The sequence below is a fragment of the Lissotriton vulgaris genome, chromosome 6 (assembly GCF_964263255.1).
Source record: "Lissotriton vulgaris chromosome 6, aLisVul1.2, whole genome shotgun sequence".
Classification (NCBI taxonomy): Eukaryota; Metazoa; Chordata; class Amphibia; order Caudata; family Salamandridae; genus Lissotriton; species Lissotriton vulgaris.
The window spans coordinates 331,513,186-331,528,037 of record NC_141694.1 but is presented as its reverse complement, the minus strand read 5'-3'; the positions used below and the strand labels follow the sequence as shown (position 1 = coordinate 331,528,037).

The 14,852-nt window shown below is 43.8% G+C and overlaps 1 protein-coding gene across 1 annotated transcript in view; it reads right to left on the bottom strand.

The window, feature by feature from the left end:
* Positions 1-12,491, bottom strand: part of MBOAT2 (membrane bound glycerophospholipid O-acyltransferase 2) — a 970,645-nt gene extending 958,154 nt beyond the window's left edge. Inside the window, exon 1 of the mRNA XM_086926366.1 lies at positions 12,029-12,491. Within this exon, the coding sequence (XP_086782492.1) occupies positions 12,029-12,100 (72 nt within the window). The 5' untranslated portion in view covers positions 12,101-12,491. The remainder of the gene's footprint in view (positions 1-12,028) is intronic.
* Positions 12,492-14,852: the final 2,361 nt, after the last annotated feature.

Below are 14,852 nucleotides of genomic sequence, written 5' to 3'. Positions count from 1 at the left end.
TCCGGAGAAAGACCAGTCTAAAGACGTAGTATTGAAGGAAATAATGTATGTAACTGGGAGTGAGTATTCTGTGATGGATTAAGGTCTAACACTCAGAACTTTATGCATAATGTTAATGGTATTGAACCCTCTAGGCAGCCTCTTTCTCCATCAAATGATGCTACCAACACACACAATTTACTAAAGGAGTTTAACCTGGATCTCCCACCAGAATGCTGTCCATATGTTGTGATTTTAACTAACGATCTCCTGTTCCAGGGAAGTTTAAAAGAAACCACAAGCCAACTGAAAATCAAGGTAGGCCATTGGTTATCCCAAAACACAGATTATGAAAACTCCAGCTACCATGATATTCTGTTTGTTAGAAAAGTGAGCTGGGTTGGCCTCTACGTCAGACTTCTCATGGAGACTGTATAGTGGTAAATTGTTAAAACCCAGACCTTGCAGGGACGCTACTCAGGAGTGGGAGAAAATCAACGAGGTCGGGTTCTGAGCTTGGGATAGGCATAATGCCACTGGGATTCTTTTATAGACATCTTAAACCCTGTGGCACAGTCACCTCACCAAATGCCAGATGCCAGATTAGTACAGAATTCGTAGAAGAGAAAGGAGCAATTTTCACTTGTAACTAGCAATAGATACCAAGTACTCACAGAGCTGGATAAGATAGGCTGACTAAAGTCTAGTAATGCTATTTTAACGGCAGCCCAGGGCATGGCTCAGGCTAGCCATCTTGTGGGGGACATTACAAACAACACTCCTAATGGAATAGTGAAATGTACCCGAGATGGCCCACTTGACTACCATGCTCCCAACCAAGGCTCAATAAGAGAAAGCCCCCCAATGGGACACCCACCGCAGGGAAGCCCTATCGATTCACAGTTGAATATTATATCTTGGAACATTGCAGGGATATGGTCTAAACTCAATGACCCGGAGTGGGGTAAACTAGTGGACAGCTGCCATACAGGTCTATTCCCAGAAACACAGGTACCAGAACAGATTCATAGGGTGGGCTTTACCACGTTTAGTTTAGAAGCCAGTCAGTCAACATCTGGCAGACCTCTGGGTGGGTTGCCGATTTGGGTTAAGACCACACTGGCTTGCAAAATCAAGTGCCTAGATATAGGCTCACAGGAGATACTTGGTATGGATTTGTAATCGTTTAAAGGGGATACCCATGTCAGATTGATTAACATATACAACCGTCCAATAGCCCATAAAAGTCCTCTGACACCATAACAACGCTTACAAACTTACTTGAAATTTCTAAAAACATTTTTAAAAAGTGTATTATCTCACTGTAGCCGGCGATTTTAATACAACCTATGAGCCAGTATATTATGGACAGGAAATAGTCCAGGAAGAAGAACAAGTCAGAGGTGTTAAAAGGCTTCAGATACCAGCCCTTAACCTCTTCCACATGGGGCTAATTTCCCTGCGGTGTGGGGGCGAGGAGGGGGGGTGCACTGTGCCAAGGTGCTCGTGACAAGCTCAGCTTGTCATGCTGCACAGTGGAGCTGTGCTCATGACTAGCTGAGCTCGTCACGACTCCGCCCACTCAATGGAACGCCCCGCACGGAAGGGGAATTAGCACCGCGTGGACGTTCCACAGCTGTTACGACAAGCTCAGCTCGTCATGAGCGTCGAAGGGGTTAAAAGATGCACTAGTGTTGGGCAGCAAGTTCTGTTGTTTACTCTTGCTTATGGGGTGCATGCATGTAACGGGCGAACACCATCAGATGTCAATGCTAATTTTACTTTTAAAAGGGGGAATGTTAGAAGCAGGATTGATTTTATTATGGTAGATCTTGATCTATGGCCACAAGTTAATGATATTATCATTCTTAACCGTGAGGATAGTGACCACAATGCACTGCTCTTAAGACTTTCTGGCCTTCCTATTCCACAGCCCCAGTTAAATCTGGTGATGGTGCCTGTGGTCACAACTAATAACAGGAAAATTAAGTGGACACAGGTAGCCACTGATGGCAAGCTCCTCCCTAACATTTATAAAGAGGTGATCCAGACATTAGCGATCCTGAGTAATACTAACATAAATGATGACATTATTAGGTCTAGTTATCAAGAACTGTCGAATAATATAATGTCCCACTTTTGTAGGCAGGGAAGTTCAATCTCGATTAAACGCAACATTGCTCCATGGTATAATGAGGAATGCAGGCAAGCGATGAATGGAGCTAACAGTGGCAGTAAAAGAAGGGATAAAGCCCGACATAATTAACAAAAGAAGGCTATATAAGAGAACACAGGAGGAGGCAAAACGGAGTTGGGAGGCAGAAAACTGGCGTTTACTAGTCGAGGCTCCTTATTCTGCCATTTTCTTTCTAAAGGGGTAATCCACCCGGTCAGTGAAGACAACTTCCACATCTCTGGGAAGAGTATTTCTAGGCATTGTATTCTGGAAAGTATTGTGAGCCCGAGGGTGGGGCAGTGGAGCCAGCCAGGGATTGCAATCGAGAGCTTGATGCGAAAGAGGCAGTCAGTTTTTCCTTAATGGAAATTATGAACGCAATTAGCTCACTTCAAACAAGGGAAGCACCAGAGCTAAATAAACTACCGGGAGATCTTTAACCCCTTGGACGTGGATGACGGAACCGCTACGTCACCAGCCTCTGTTGAGCTGTGCTCATGACGGAGCGGTTCCATCATGGCCCGCTCGGAACGCCTGCGCGGCGCGGATTTCGCGCCTGCGCTGAACATTCTATTGAGCGGGGCCGGCCATGACGGAACCGCTCCGTCATGATCACAGCTTAACAGAGGCTGGTGACGGAGCGGTTCCGTCACCAGTATGCGGCGGCCGTGCGGCAGCCCCGCCTCCTTAGCATTGCGGCGGAATAGCCGCCGCAGGGAAGGGGTTAAAAATATGAGCCCAAAATAAGGGGCCCCTTGCTCCATACAGTCTTTAATGCCAACACACGTGGGAGATACATTCCAACAGCCTGGAAAGGTACCAAAATAATCCCAATATTTAAACAAGCATTTGCAATGCAATAGGTCTCGCATTATTAAAGTTAGAGCTAGTGGCATTGTAAATGGCAATGCCTTTTATTTATGTTTTTGTTTTTAAAACAAATAATATGCATTGTCATTTACAATGCTAATAGCTTAAACTCTCGCAAAAGTGAGACCTATTGCATTGCAAATGCTTGTTTAAAGGACGCCCCAGACACTACTTCCCCAACCTACCAACCTTCAGCGATAGGACAAAACTGCAAGCTTATCTTAACAAGTCCATACCTGAATACAGCGTGCTTCGAAGATCAGCACATGCGCAGCTCAGGATCGACCTAAAAAGTCTCTGTTTTAATAGCATTATACAATATGGTCGGGTATACAGGGAAGAGCAGATTCTGCAGCTAGGATGGCTAGAATGTTCAGGCAGTGTTGGATAGTTATTAGGGGCTATTCATTCGTTGCCTTTTAGAGGATAAAGAACATTCTTTTCTGCTCCTAAAAAATGTAATAGGTGTCAGTTATAAAGGGCTTTTATGTTACGCGCTACACATGGAACATTGTTTAATGTAATTGATACCTAGTGTAAGTGGTCCTTTTTTTCAGTGACTTTGTGTGCGTGCGTGTGTATGTATGTGTGCGTGCGTGCTTATGTGTTTGGGTTTGTTTGTGTGTTTGTAGGTGTGCGTTTGTATGTGTGCATATGTGTTTGTATGTGTGCATGTGTGTTTGTATGTGTGCGTGTGTGTGTATGTGTGTGTGTATGTGTGTGTGTGTGTGTATTTATATATGTATGTGTGTGTGTGTGTGTGTGTGTGTGTGTGTGTGTGTGTGTGTGTGTGTGTGTGTGTGTGTGTGTGTGTGTGTGTGTGTGTGTGTGTGTGTGTGTGTGTGTGTGTGTCTTTCTCTGCAGATTATAGGTTCACATCTCTGCTGGGCAGCCTCTGCCTTTCTTCCTTTGGTGTCATTCTCCCTCTGACACGTCATTGGTTTTACACGAGGAGTGACTTAATACCACTCAAACTTCAAAATCGTTTCAACTGATGACTAATCGTCATGGTTACTTATTTGCTAGGGAATCACTTTAAAATATAATGGCCTAAATCTGCCAAATGATGAGAAATGGCACTGTACCATTAAAAGCACTGCGGTCTTGTTAAGAAATGTTAGTACTGTTAATCAAAAGTATACCAGGCTTCTTGAAACAAGCCGACTGCAAGATAGCTGTGCTATGATAGCTTCTTAAACATAACTGTACCTCTCATAATGTCAGTGAAGTGCACCTCCATTTTATTAGTACTGAGAGCGCAGGAAACATTCCTGGGCATACTTAAAGCACATAAATTACAAAAATATAGGAAGTAACTTGCCCCCCTCACCCTTAAAGCCAGAATTAGATCAAACCCCTGTGGAGTTTCTTGCTTTCCATTGTAGAGGGAATTTAGTCAGTGCATTTGGACTGAACTGTTGCTAATTGAGCAGAAGCTACGCTGATCTGCATAAGACTGGGCTCTTCATATAGTGAGATAGAGGCCAAAACTATGGATTGAAATACAGCCTAAATTAATTTTCAGTGCCGAGTTTAATTCAAGCATTCACCCATCAACTTTTCTATTTTCGTCAGCCGCCGCGTATAACACTAAAGGTATCAATCTGCTTTTCACTGACGAGGACGCAGATAAGCCAAAACCGGTCTAGAAGTATTAATACATATCTAAATACTTATAACACATATTTAATATATATTTAGAAAACAAAACATGAACATATTTTAAAGTATTCTCATAGTCTGTCCATATTCCATGTGGCATTCTGTAGTCCGCTTTTAATGTTGTTTTAAGTACTACGTTCAATCTGTGCAACAAAAAAAACCAAGCAATGTCTGCCAGTGATGTCAGACTGTTCGTGCAGTGACGCTTGGCCGTGCGCACTGCCGCTAGCTCCAGCTAATAGGGGCTGTGCACAGGCGGAGGCCCTGTCTCTGCAGCTGTGGAACCGGAGAGGCAGCCGGGATCGCTGCGCAGGTGAGGGGTGAAGGGGGGTGGGGGGGCATAGGTCTCGCATTATTAAAGTTTAAGCTATTGGTGTTGCATTATTATTAGCATTGCCAGTAGCTCAAACTTTAATAATGCGAGAGCTGTTGCATTGCAAATGCTTGTTGGTTGGAGTGGCCTAACCGTGTATATCTGCATTCATAAATAACTGGCGTTAAAGGTCACCTCATTTTATAAACCACTTTTTAAACCCTATCTTTTCACTACTGAAGCTCCCAGACATCTGTGCAATCTCGGTTATCAAGTGCACTAGTGAGGTGATTCTAGCTAAGGACAACCTACTTTATGTGTATTGGTTATAAAACAATGCATTATACAGATTGTGTACATTTTAGAATTTCGCCTATTTTGTAGATGATATTGCATTGCAAGGCAAATAGCTAATCGACAATTAGTGCTTCTATTGGAATCCTAATATATAAACGTATTTATGTGTAAACAGAAATATGATTTATGTTCATTGAAACACAACAATTAATCCAAGAGAAGCGTTTTATTTTCCCAGCTTTTGAACGTACTTTCAGATTAGACTGGTGTCTGCGGTCTGCGCATGGGGGTTGTCGTTCGGTTAAACGATAGCAATCGTAAACCTCCAAATTGAAAGCTTGCCTTTCACACTGACGCTTCATCACTCACTACTTCTATAAACGCTGGTTTCAAGGGTAGGCCATAGAGGACAGTGCTAATTTGAGCCCGTGGTAAATGGGAAAGCGTGTCTCTGTGCGCTTGTGTGTTTGCGCGGCGGCGTGGGGCTTGTGGTGGGTGTGTCTCTGTATGTGTGCGTGCGTGTACGTATGTGCGCTCGTGTGTGTGTCTGTGTGCGCATGCGTGTGCGAAAGCAGGGGGAGGTGTGGCTGTGTGTGTGGGGGCTTGACAGGAGATGTGCACACGCGCGCGCAGCCCGCTCCGATCCCATTCTTTAAGATGCGCGTGGCCATCTCTTGTCTCCTGGGAAGCTGAGCCAGTGACTGTAGGTCTCTGGCGAGACTGCGCTTTTGCGCGGTAATTGCCACGAGACCTAAAAAGGGGAATAAAGGGGACCCCGCAAACTACAGGCCCATTAGCCTTATAGATGTGTCCCAGAAAGTTTTTTGTAAAATGATTCTAACACATCTCCACAAATCGATAGGAGATAATAGTACACTATTGCACTTGCAGGCAGTGTTTAGAGCCTCCACAAGCACCCTAGACCAGGTCTTTCGTTTTCTTTTGTTTATTTTGAAGGAGGTAACGATCAAGATAGGCCATCTATATGTAGTGTTTGTGGATCTCAAAACGGCATTTGATTCCATAGATCGCACCATGCTCTGGGCTGTCCTTAGGGACTTCCCTCTGAGTTGCTCCAAATTTTAATCCGTCTACATCATGATAACTATGCTAAAGTCAAGTGGAGCTCTTATAGCAGTCTAACCGATAATATACCGATTCTGAAAGGAGTGCGCCAGGGCTATGTGCTGGCCCCACCAATTTTTACCCTGTACATGAATGGGCTTATAAGTGACCTTTCTGACTGTGGAGGTGACCCGCCTAAACTGGGAGGCAAGTTAATACCCTCTCTGTTATTCGCAGACGGAACGTTGCACATTTCTAAAACCCCCATGGGTATTCAGAATGTTTTTAACTAAATTTGCGACAGCATACAAAGTACCCATTACAGGTAAGGGGTGACCCGATACACGTTTGTGGACCTGGGTAAAGTTCAATATAGAAAAATAATGGTCCTCAAACCAATCAATCCTAATTGCAAAATCCATTTACAAATTCTAAATTATGAGCTAAAGCGAATTCATGCTCTTCATAGAAAATAATTTTTCAACATAGGAGTTTTTACAATGAAAAAAGTGGATGTGCAGAAACTGAACATCATATGAAACAAAATGAATTTATTTTCATTGATAGAGCTTTATCACTGGACGTTTGTAAAGGTTGCTCCAAACGGAACGTGCAAAGAAGGAGTGCTCGAAAGTAGGTGAGTCGGGAAATATTACTAGAGTGTAGAAAAATACAAAAGTTCAATGTGGGATTGATCAAACGTATTAAACTCATTGTCCTGACCCAACAGTATTTTACATGGTCTATTTACATCAATTTTTACAATCACAGATTGTAATCATCTGTGGCACGTAATAGGAAAGGGCTGGATGGGTCCAGGTGCATGGGTATATGATAGTCTACGTTTCGACTCGACTTGTGGCATACAGGACGGTTGAACCTTTGCCTGCAAGTCTGCCTCAGGACGGGATTGGTGGGGATAGGAGGCAACCAACATGTTGTTTTAACACCTCATCCGCATGTGAACCATTGCAGGAGAGTATAGCCGTATCACTGGCACGAAATCAAGTCCATCAGATGCCCCTCCAGGGTCAGTCCGGTTTGCAAACCAATTGCACAGGTTCTGATGATCGCCGGTGCATCCACGCTGTAATAGAGGATATGAAGAGCATACAAAGTACGGCGCCTCGAAATCTATTGTTCAAAAACAAAGTTCATGGTTTTTAATCCTTATAAATTCCCCAAGGGGAAAGTGAGGTTGGGTGCTCAATTACTAGAACAGGTTAAGACCTTTGATTACTTGGGTGTCAGAATTAGTGATAACCTAGCATGGACTCCCCAAATTCAGAAGAGTGTGTTGACTCTCAAGCATGTGGATTGTGCAACTGTAAAGAGTTGAACGCTCAGCTTTTCGCCCAATTTCTCCTTGTTTAGAAATACATTGGGCTAAATGGTTGGGTGCAGCTCTTTATGGGGCCGACTTGTGGGGGCTAAAGCATACAAACCAGCTATAAGTCACCGAAAACAAATTACTAAAAGCACTCCTAAATCTCCCAAAGAACACGCCTATATTTCCTTTATGCCTTGATCTTGGTCTAAGGTTTAGATCCCACTTAGCTGTTCCTAAGATGCTTTGGGTCAGGATAAGACTCTGGACTAGTAACACCCAGTCAGGGATGTGGAATTCATATAGCCCAACGCCCAGGACATATTGTTTGGGGTCAAGGGCAACAAGTTTTCATGTCTATTTTGTCCTTGGGACATGTAGACCCATATCATGGATCAGGAAAGGCCATTGTCTGCAGTTAAGGTAATATTTTTGCCTATATTTTAATGCTGTATAAACATGTATATATGGTTCATTAATTGAAAGCCTTTACTATTAGAGTGAGCACTCAAAGTAAATGTTGTAAGCTCGGACTTCACTACTGACAGTAGTTCCAGTATAAAAATGTGTACACACGCTTTCAAAGCTTAGCAATGTATAATGCTCCCAGAATGCTTTCTGATTAGATTCAAATTTTGTAGAAGCTTGAAAGCAAGATTGATTATTTGCTTTCAAAATAAAATGTTCACAAAAAAATGAAGGTAGTAAATAACATTTCGCTATACTACTGTATACATTTAGTAAAATGTGTTGATGTATGCTAGTAGTTCCCAAAAATATTCATAATTGAAAATCAGTGTAACCAGTTTCAATACGATTATGGGAAACAAAATAAACAAGCATTGGCAAAGCCAGTAGGTCTGAAATTGGTGGTCAGCCTTTAATTTTTGTCGATGCATAAATTGTTTTGGCATGGTTTTTGTAAAACCTTATTGGTGTGGCAGCTGCCAAGCCCTCACCATTATAACAAACAATGGCAAACGCAGAAAAAATGAGAGTCTCAAAAAGCACTTATTACCGCAGTAGTTCCTGGCACTGAACAAGACTACCTTGTGTGCCGATAGGCTCCTTGTGAAAGAGCAGAATGCTGCCACTCGCAGTGATGCCAGCCGATAAAGAGAAAGACCGAATTTTAATAAATAATTAGTAGCCCAATTATTACAGAAAGTCTCAAAAGTGCACCCGTGGTATGTGTCCTCGCATTAAACGCAGATATATGGCATTCGTGAATTTACACAAGTAGGGCAAGAAGTAGTACTCCTAGAAAATATTTGTTATCTGCATTTTAGGAAGAGAAAATATGCATATGTAGATTTGCTCCTACAAAAGTTGAGTGTTTGCAAGTTCGATTTCCCTCCAACCATTTTCTTCAGAACTCTGGAAGAAGTTTTACGTCTGCCATTGTCAGGAGTAAATTTCCAACCTTTCTCAGTGTGGGGATAGATTAGAGAAGAGTTGGTGAAAACCCTTAAAAACATGCAAGTTAGTAGGTTTGCACAAACTCAAAAGGGCATTCCAACCCTGGGACTATTGCTCACCATTACCTTCAGCCCTAGTATGTAGATTTGCTGAAACGTGGCAACATTAAGGAATTGCTAGTATTCAAATCCTACTATGATGCGAGCCCTGGTATAATCAGAGAGGCTATTATCAGAGCACATTTCTCATGAGACTGCTGTCTTAATTTGTCGCTGCATTACGTGGCGCAAAAAGGACAAGTGGATTTTGTTACAGGACAAGTAGATTTATGTAGCCTCATCAATGACTTTTAATGTGATATACCTCCTTACTCAGCTTTCATTAAATTATCGTATTCTGTTTATTCTTGACCCTCTAAGCCCTCTAGTTTTTACCTCACCTCAAGTTCTGCAGCCCACTCCTTGCTATGCCAAGTGACCCTTAAATGCTTTGGCACACTTTTGTTATTTCATAGAAGAACTAGAAAATGCTACAGACATTTCAGGAAGCACTAATCCACGATTTGCCATGTCATTCAGAGGTGGGAGCAGTGGCGTAATATAGGCCCCCGCGCTTGAGACCGCTACAACAGTGGTCTCTGAGCAAAGACATAGAAACATATTTGCTGCCCTGGAGCTGCTGACCTGGACTGCATGGGATGAAAACATTTCTGCATCTCCTAAGGGACATGAACCTGTACCCTTGCATACTGTTGATCGTGGAGCCACCATACACACAAGCATAAGCATCACAGACAAAAACAACATTTTGAACAGAAACTTGGCACATGTCCATAACACCAACTCAGAAAATAAAGAAAACAGAATGGAACCATAAAATATGCTTTCTAATTCTCTACAATGTTATAATAATTCGGTTTACTATATTCTAAAGTCTAAAGAAGCATTGCACACATAAATCACACGAATTATGAGTGGGCTTTTCAATATCAGAACCCAGCACAATGCTGAGAAATATATGTCACTTAACCGATTTTATATGCATTTGTTAAAAATAAAAAAAACAGGTTTAAGTTATTCAAATCCTGCCTGGTATCAATTGTAAGCGGCAATCCAGAAGCAATGTCAAACACCTCGTGTGATAAAATGTTGTAACACACGACGTCTTTCTGGGAAAGTGGCCTAGACAAACTAAAAAGCTGGATCAGAAATTACCTCCGACAAGAAAGCTACTCTCTGCCACTTGTAACCAAATGAAATTCAAATGGCACCAGTCGCCGACCAGCTGACTCGCCGCTAAACTAAGTATTGTTACACACAGGTACACTGCTACCATAACAACCAAAAGTTAGACAAGCAGCACAAGACCTCTTTTAAGAAGGAAGCAGAGTTCAGAAACACGCATAGTCAGCTGCAATGCCTCCTTAATGGTCTTTCCAGCTGTGTGTCTCAAAGCAGCCTACCGCTGCCTAGGGCACATTATACAACAAACACTGCGCACAACTTGAAAGCTGAAATAACTGACTCTTCAATGCCCCCTCTGAAGCACGTATCATGTGAACAACCATTTAGAGAACCAAAAAACATGGGTAAGACAAAAGTACGTAAAGAAATCTAATAAATTAAAAACATTAAGGTATTTAGTGTTCAGTATTGTGACAGGAAAAGCATTGCCAAGAATGTGATATGTCTTTGTTTGTGTTTTGGTGACACAAACCCGTATGTCTCGGGTTTGCAGTGCTTCAAGAGGGCTCCCAGGGGGGGCATGTTCAGCGCTCTCTCCAGGCACTGTCACTTAAAATTAAAAATTAATAATGGCCAAATCAGCACGTGGCTGTAAGGGATGGATTGACTGCTCGATTTGAAGGTTTCGAGGCCACGCTGCCGGTCCGCACAACTCGCCCTTTCACTTACTACTCGGAAACGAACAAAGGGGTTAGTGAGGAAGTCGCAACTGCCACATAGCATGCCAGAAAATGACAAGAGAATGTGAAAGCCATTTTCTGGGTTGTGGGAGATATATGCGTTTCCGTGGTAACTCCAGTTTGTTTACAATAACACCACTCGAAGCCCCTTCGCATACAAGCAATGGTGGATTTGCTCCCACCTCCTTAAGATGGTTAAATGTCTTTATTAGAACACCAGAAAACAGGATTACAAAAAGAAACAAGCCATTTACTGAATACAACAGTGCCTCGCAAGAGAGACGCATGGTCTCGCTGACTCGAACCTAAAAATAAGTGACCTATACTGAAAAAACAGTGACTCGACTATCGAAAAAAATAGTGACTCGAAATCAGTATTTCAACTCAAGGAAACTCCTTTCACAAGAAGCATTAGTTCGGAAAGTTATTCAATCCTTGCACTGTGAACACAAATGCTACAGGTAGTCAAACTATTTACTTGACTGGTAAAAGAGACTATGGAATGGCCGAACAATGCATACGCTTAGAAGCAACTCGGATGCCCTTATAGGCAGCAGTGACACACTCAGACTACAAAGCGCATGCAGCTGAATAATGCAAAAGGGTGTGTGCTCAGGTTCCCGTTTGTTTTCGAATGCACCCGTTATTGTTATGTTCGTATGTGATTTGTAACACACTCACCCCTCAGCACGAATGAGAGTATAGATTATTAGTGACTGACAACAGATCTGCAGAGATTTGAATGGCTCGACCCACATATGCCCCTGCATACTAATAATGTTCAGGAAGAGATGCTTCGAGGTATGCATACCGCCTGATGTATGTACAACCATGTCCCAGTCACATTCCCTGATGACATTCCACAGAGCCAACTCCCTCCTTCGCTTAGGTCGGTCGCCCTTCGCTGTCTGCCCCTAGCCCGCCCCCTATCCGAGAGACCTGCAGAACAATCGACTTCGGCTGAGCCTCGTAGCCCCACAATGAGGGGGTCTTTACCTGGTCTATGGGCAGCTGCACGGCGTTGCTGATGGGCTGCAGGAGCGTGGACCCGGTGGTGGTCGTCACCATGGTGATAATCCCTCCGGTGCAGGAGGCGGCTGAAGGATGCAGGGAAAGACGACGAGGATGCTTCGGTCGGCGGCCGGTCCTCCCCCGGCCTCCGTTTTAGCAAAGAAAGCGGATCTGGAATCAGGCTCAGCAGACTCCCTTCAAAAACTACCCAGAAAATCCAAAACAATAGCAACAAAAATTTAAAAAAATATATCCACCCGGCAAGGAGATTTCAAAGAATGGGAAAAGAGAACGAACATTGTTTTTTTTAAAAAAAAGCTGCGCTGGAGGTGACATTAGAGGGCGACGTGCTCACTTCATGCTGGTCCCCGAATGGAACGGTCGGCTCGCCCGTGCAGAGCGCTCCCGGGAGCTGGCGAGTCCCTGCTCTGCCGAACTCTTGTGAATCAAAAGGCAGGCAGCCAGGGAAGGCAGAGCAGGGGGCGGGCGTGAGCCGCGGCTACAGGAGCTCGCGAGGCACATTTCCAGGAAAGACGATTCGCAAAATCCCTCTGCTATCTTTTTAGCATATATCTGAGATATTCAGCGTTTGCTTTGTTGTTATCCAAGACTCGCAAAAACAGCCATAAGAACTATAACATCGTTAACCTTTAATATGGTCGTGGAATTGTCGTTCTTTATTTTTCTCTGCTCTAATACAAATCTTGCTCAGTTCCATCCCCCTGTCTACCCTCAGCCCGCCTGCTTCCTTCATTCGGCAACCAAATATATTCACGTGTATTTTAATTTTCCATCAGTGTTTTTTGGTTTGTTTTCCGCCCGCTTGCCAACATGTGCAACAAATAAGGGACAAAAGTAAAAAAATAAGGGGATCTAAATTCTCTTTAACTTATTCTGCAGTTGTAGTTCAGTGGGAGAAAGATAACAAAAAGGCTCGCCTCTTTTTAATAAAAATCGGGTGGCCCCTTTCTAAATCGGATGTTTTGGCTTTTATGCACATAATACATAAAATGACAGACCGTGCATTTAATCAATATACATACGCATGACAATATACAATGACAAGTGACTATAAATAACAAAAAAAAGAGGTTTAGGATTGTTGGGATAGGAAGTCTTCTGGGCAAGAGCGCTTTCCCTGCCTTATGCTGATCTCCAGGCAAGTCACTTAAAAGTTACTGTTTGGTTTCTAGATCCCTACCTCAGTGAGCATGACATTCATACATGTCCACGGAGGGTCTCACTGTTTATATGGACTGAGGCCCTAGAGCTTGCTCTGAAGTCTAGGGGAGGCTTGCATAGTGCACCCTTATTTCACAGAGAGTGGCTGCTGTCCTCTATACATGACTGTGATAGACTGACAGTGGTGGCAGCAAAAAAATCTATAGTCCAGGATATCTGCATCCATGTATTTTAACAAGGGTGAACAACTGGTCATCCTTCTGAGCAAGTCTGTGCAGTCTCTCAGGCCTGTGGTCCTGTTGCCTTTGTCTACCTGACATGTGTTTGAGAGCCCGTGGATGTTCTGGGGAAGGATGGTGGGTTGAGCCATTGTGTGTAATGTGAGCTGTTCTGCTGGACATTCCAGCTCCCCATGCCGCTCCCAATTTCTTGGGAAGGTCTGGTGGGCTGGGGGGTACACACTCACTCTTATCTGTATTTAGCTGCCCTAACCTTGCTAGAAGGGGCCCTTTCTGTTGGGAGATGGTTAGGCTCCCCTGGTCTAGATTTATTTAAAATTTCTCTCTGGGGACTAGCCCGAGCTGGTACAAGGGAAGCCAGTAGATCCTCCTTTGCATGCTTTGGACACGCAGCGGGCATGCGATAAATGTGCCTTGTGATTGGAGGAGCACCCAGGATTCAAAATCAGGGGAGAGGATGTGACCTCCATCAACATCCAGAGCCGCAGGTTAATATTATGTGTAACGTATGTGTCATCTGCAGGTTAGCTAGATAGAAAGGCCTTGTCAATTTAAGCCCTTCCGTCAACCCGGCGTAGAGCAACCAGTGTCCTTGCCCCAGTGCAAAGTACCCACATGCCTGCCCGTATGCAATGAAAGTTTCACCAGGGTATAAATCAGCCATCACTTTGCAGCCACCGCCACCCCTGCCTGAAATGACATGTGGGCCATCATTTGTTGCACTGGCACTAATATCCATATGGGTAGTTCCCAATGAAACGGGGCGCATCTCAGAATTGACTCCATGTACAATTGCCAAATATGTGCAGTGTGGCGTACTATGCAGGGAATGTTGTCTGTGACCCAGTGCCCTCCATCAGTGCGACTTGCAGTCTGTCATTGGGTACGCACCCCGACAAATATCTATTTTCCCTGTTCTGTCTCTCGCCAAACCACCAGGTTGTGTACTGTAGATGTGCCGCATAATAAATCTAATCTCAGCGTCTCCACTCCACCCCTCCTCGTACTGTCGAGACAGGGTGCTCAAAGCCACCCTACTACGGCAACCTGCCCAGGGCTGAGATATAAGCACCGAGTTCAGTTGTTTCAAACAGTCTTGGGAATAGGACATAAAGAATTCTATAAAGCATAAAGACAGCGGGAGAGTACAACACCGCCAGTCAACCCATCAGCGAGAGAGGCAACAAGTTCTAAAAGGTCACCGATTTCCACAATGCAGTTACTACCCTATCCTCATTTAGGTGGAACAGTTGGGCATCTGTAAGTGCCACCTGTACACCCAAATAGTAGAAATGTGCCTGTTACCAATGTATTCCAAAACAGGGGAGTCCCTCTAAGGGTAATTTTGCCATACTCGCCGGGGCAAAAATAAAGGATTAAGGCATAGA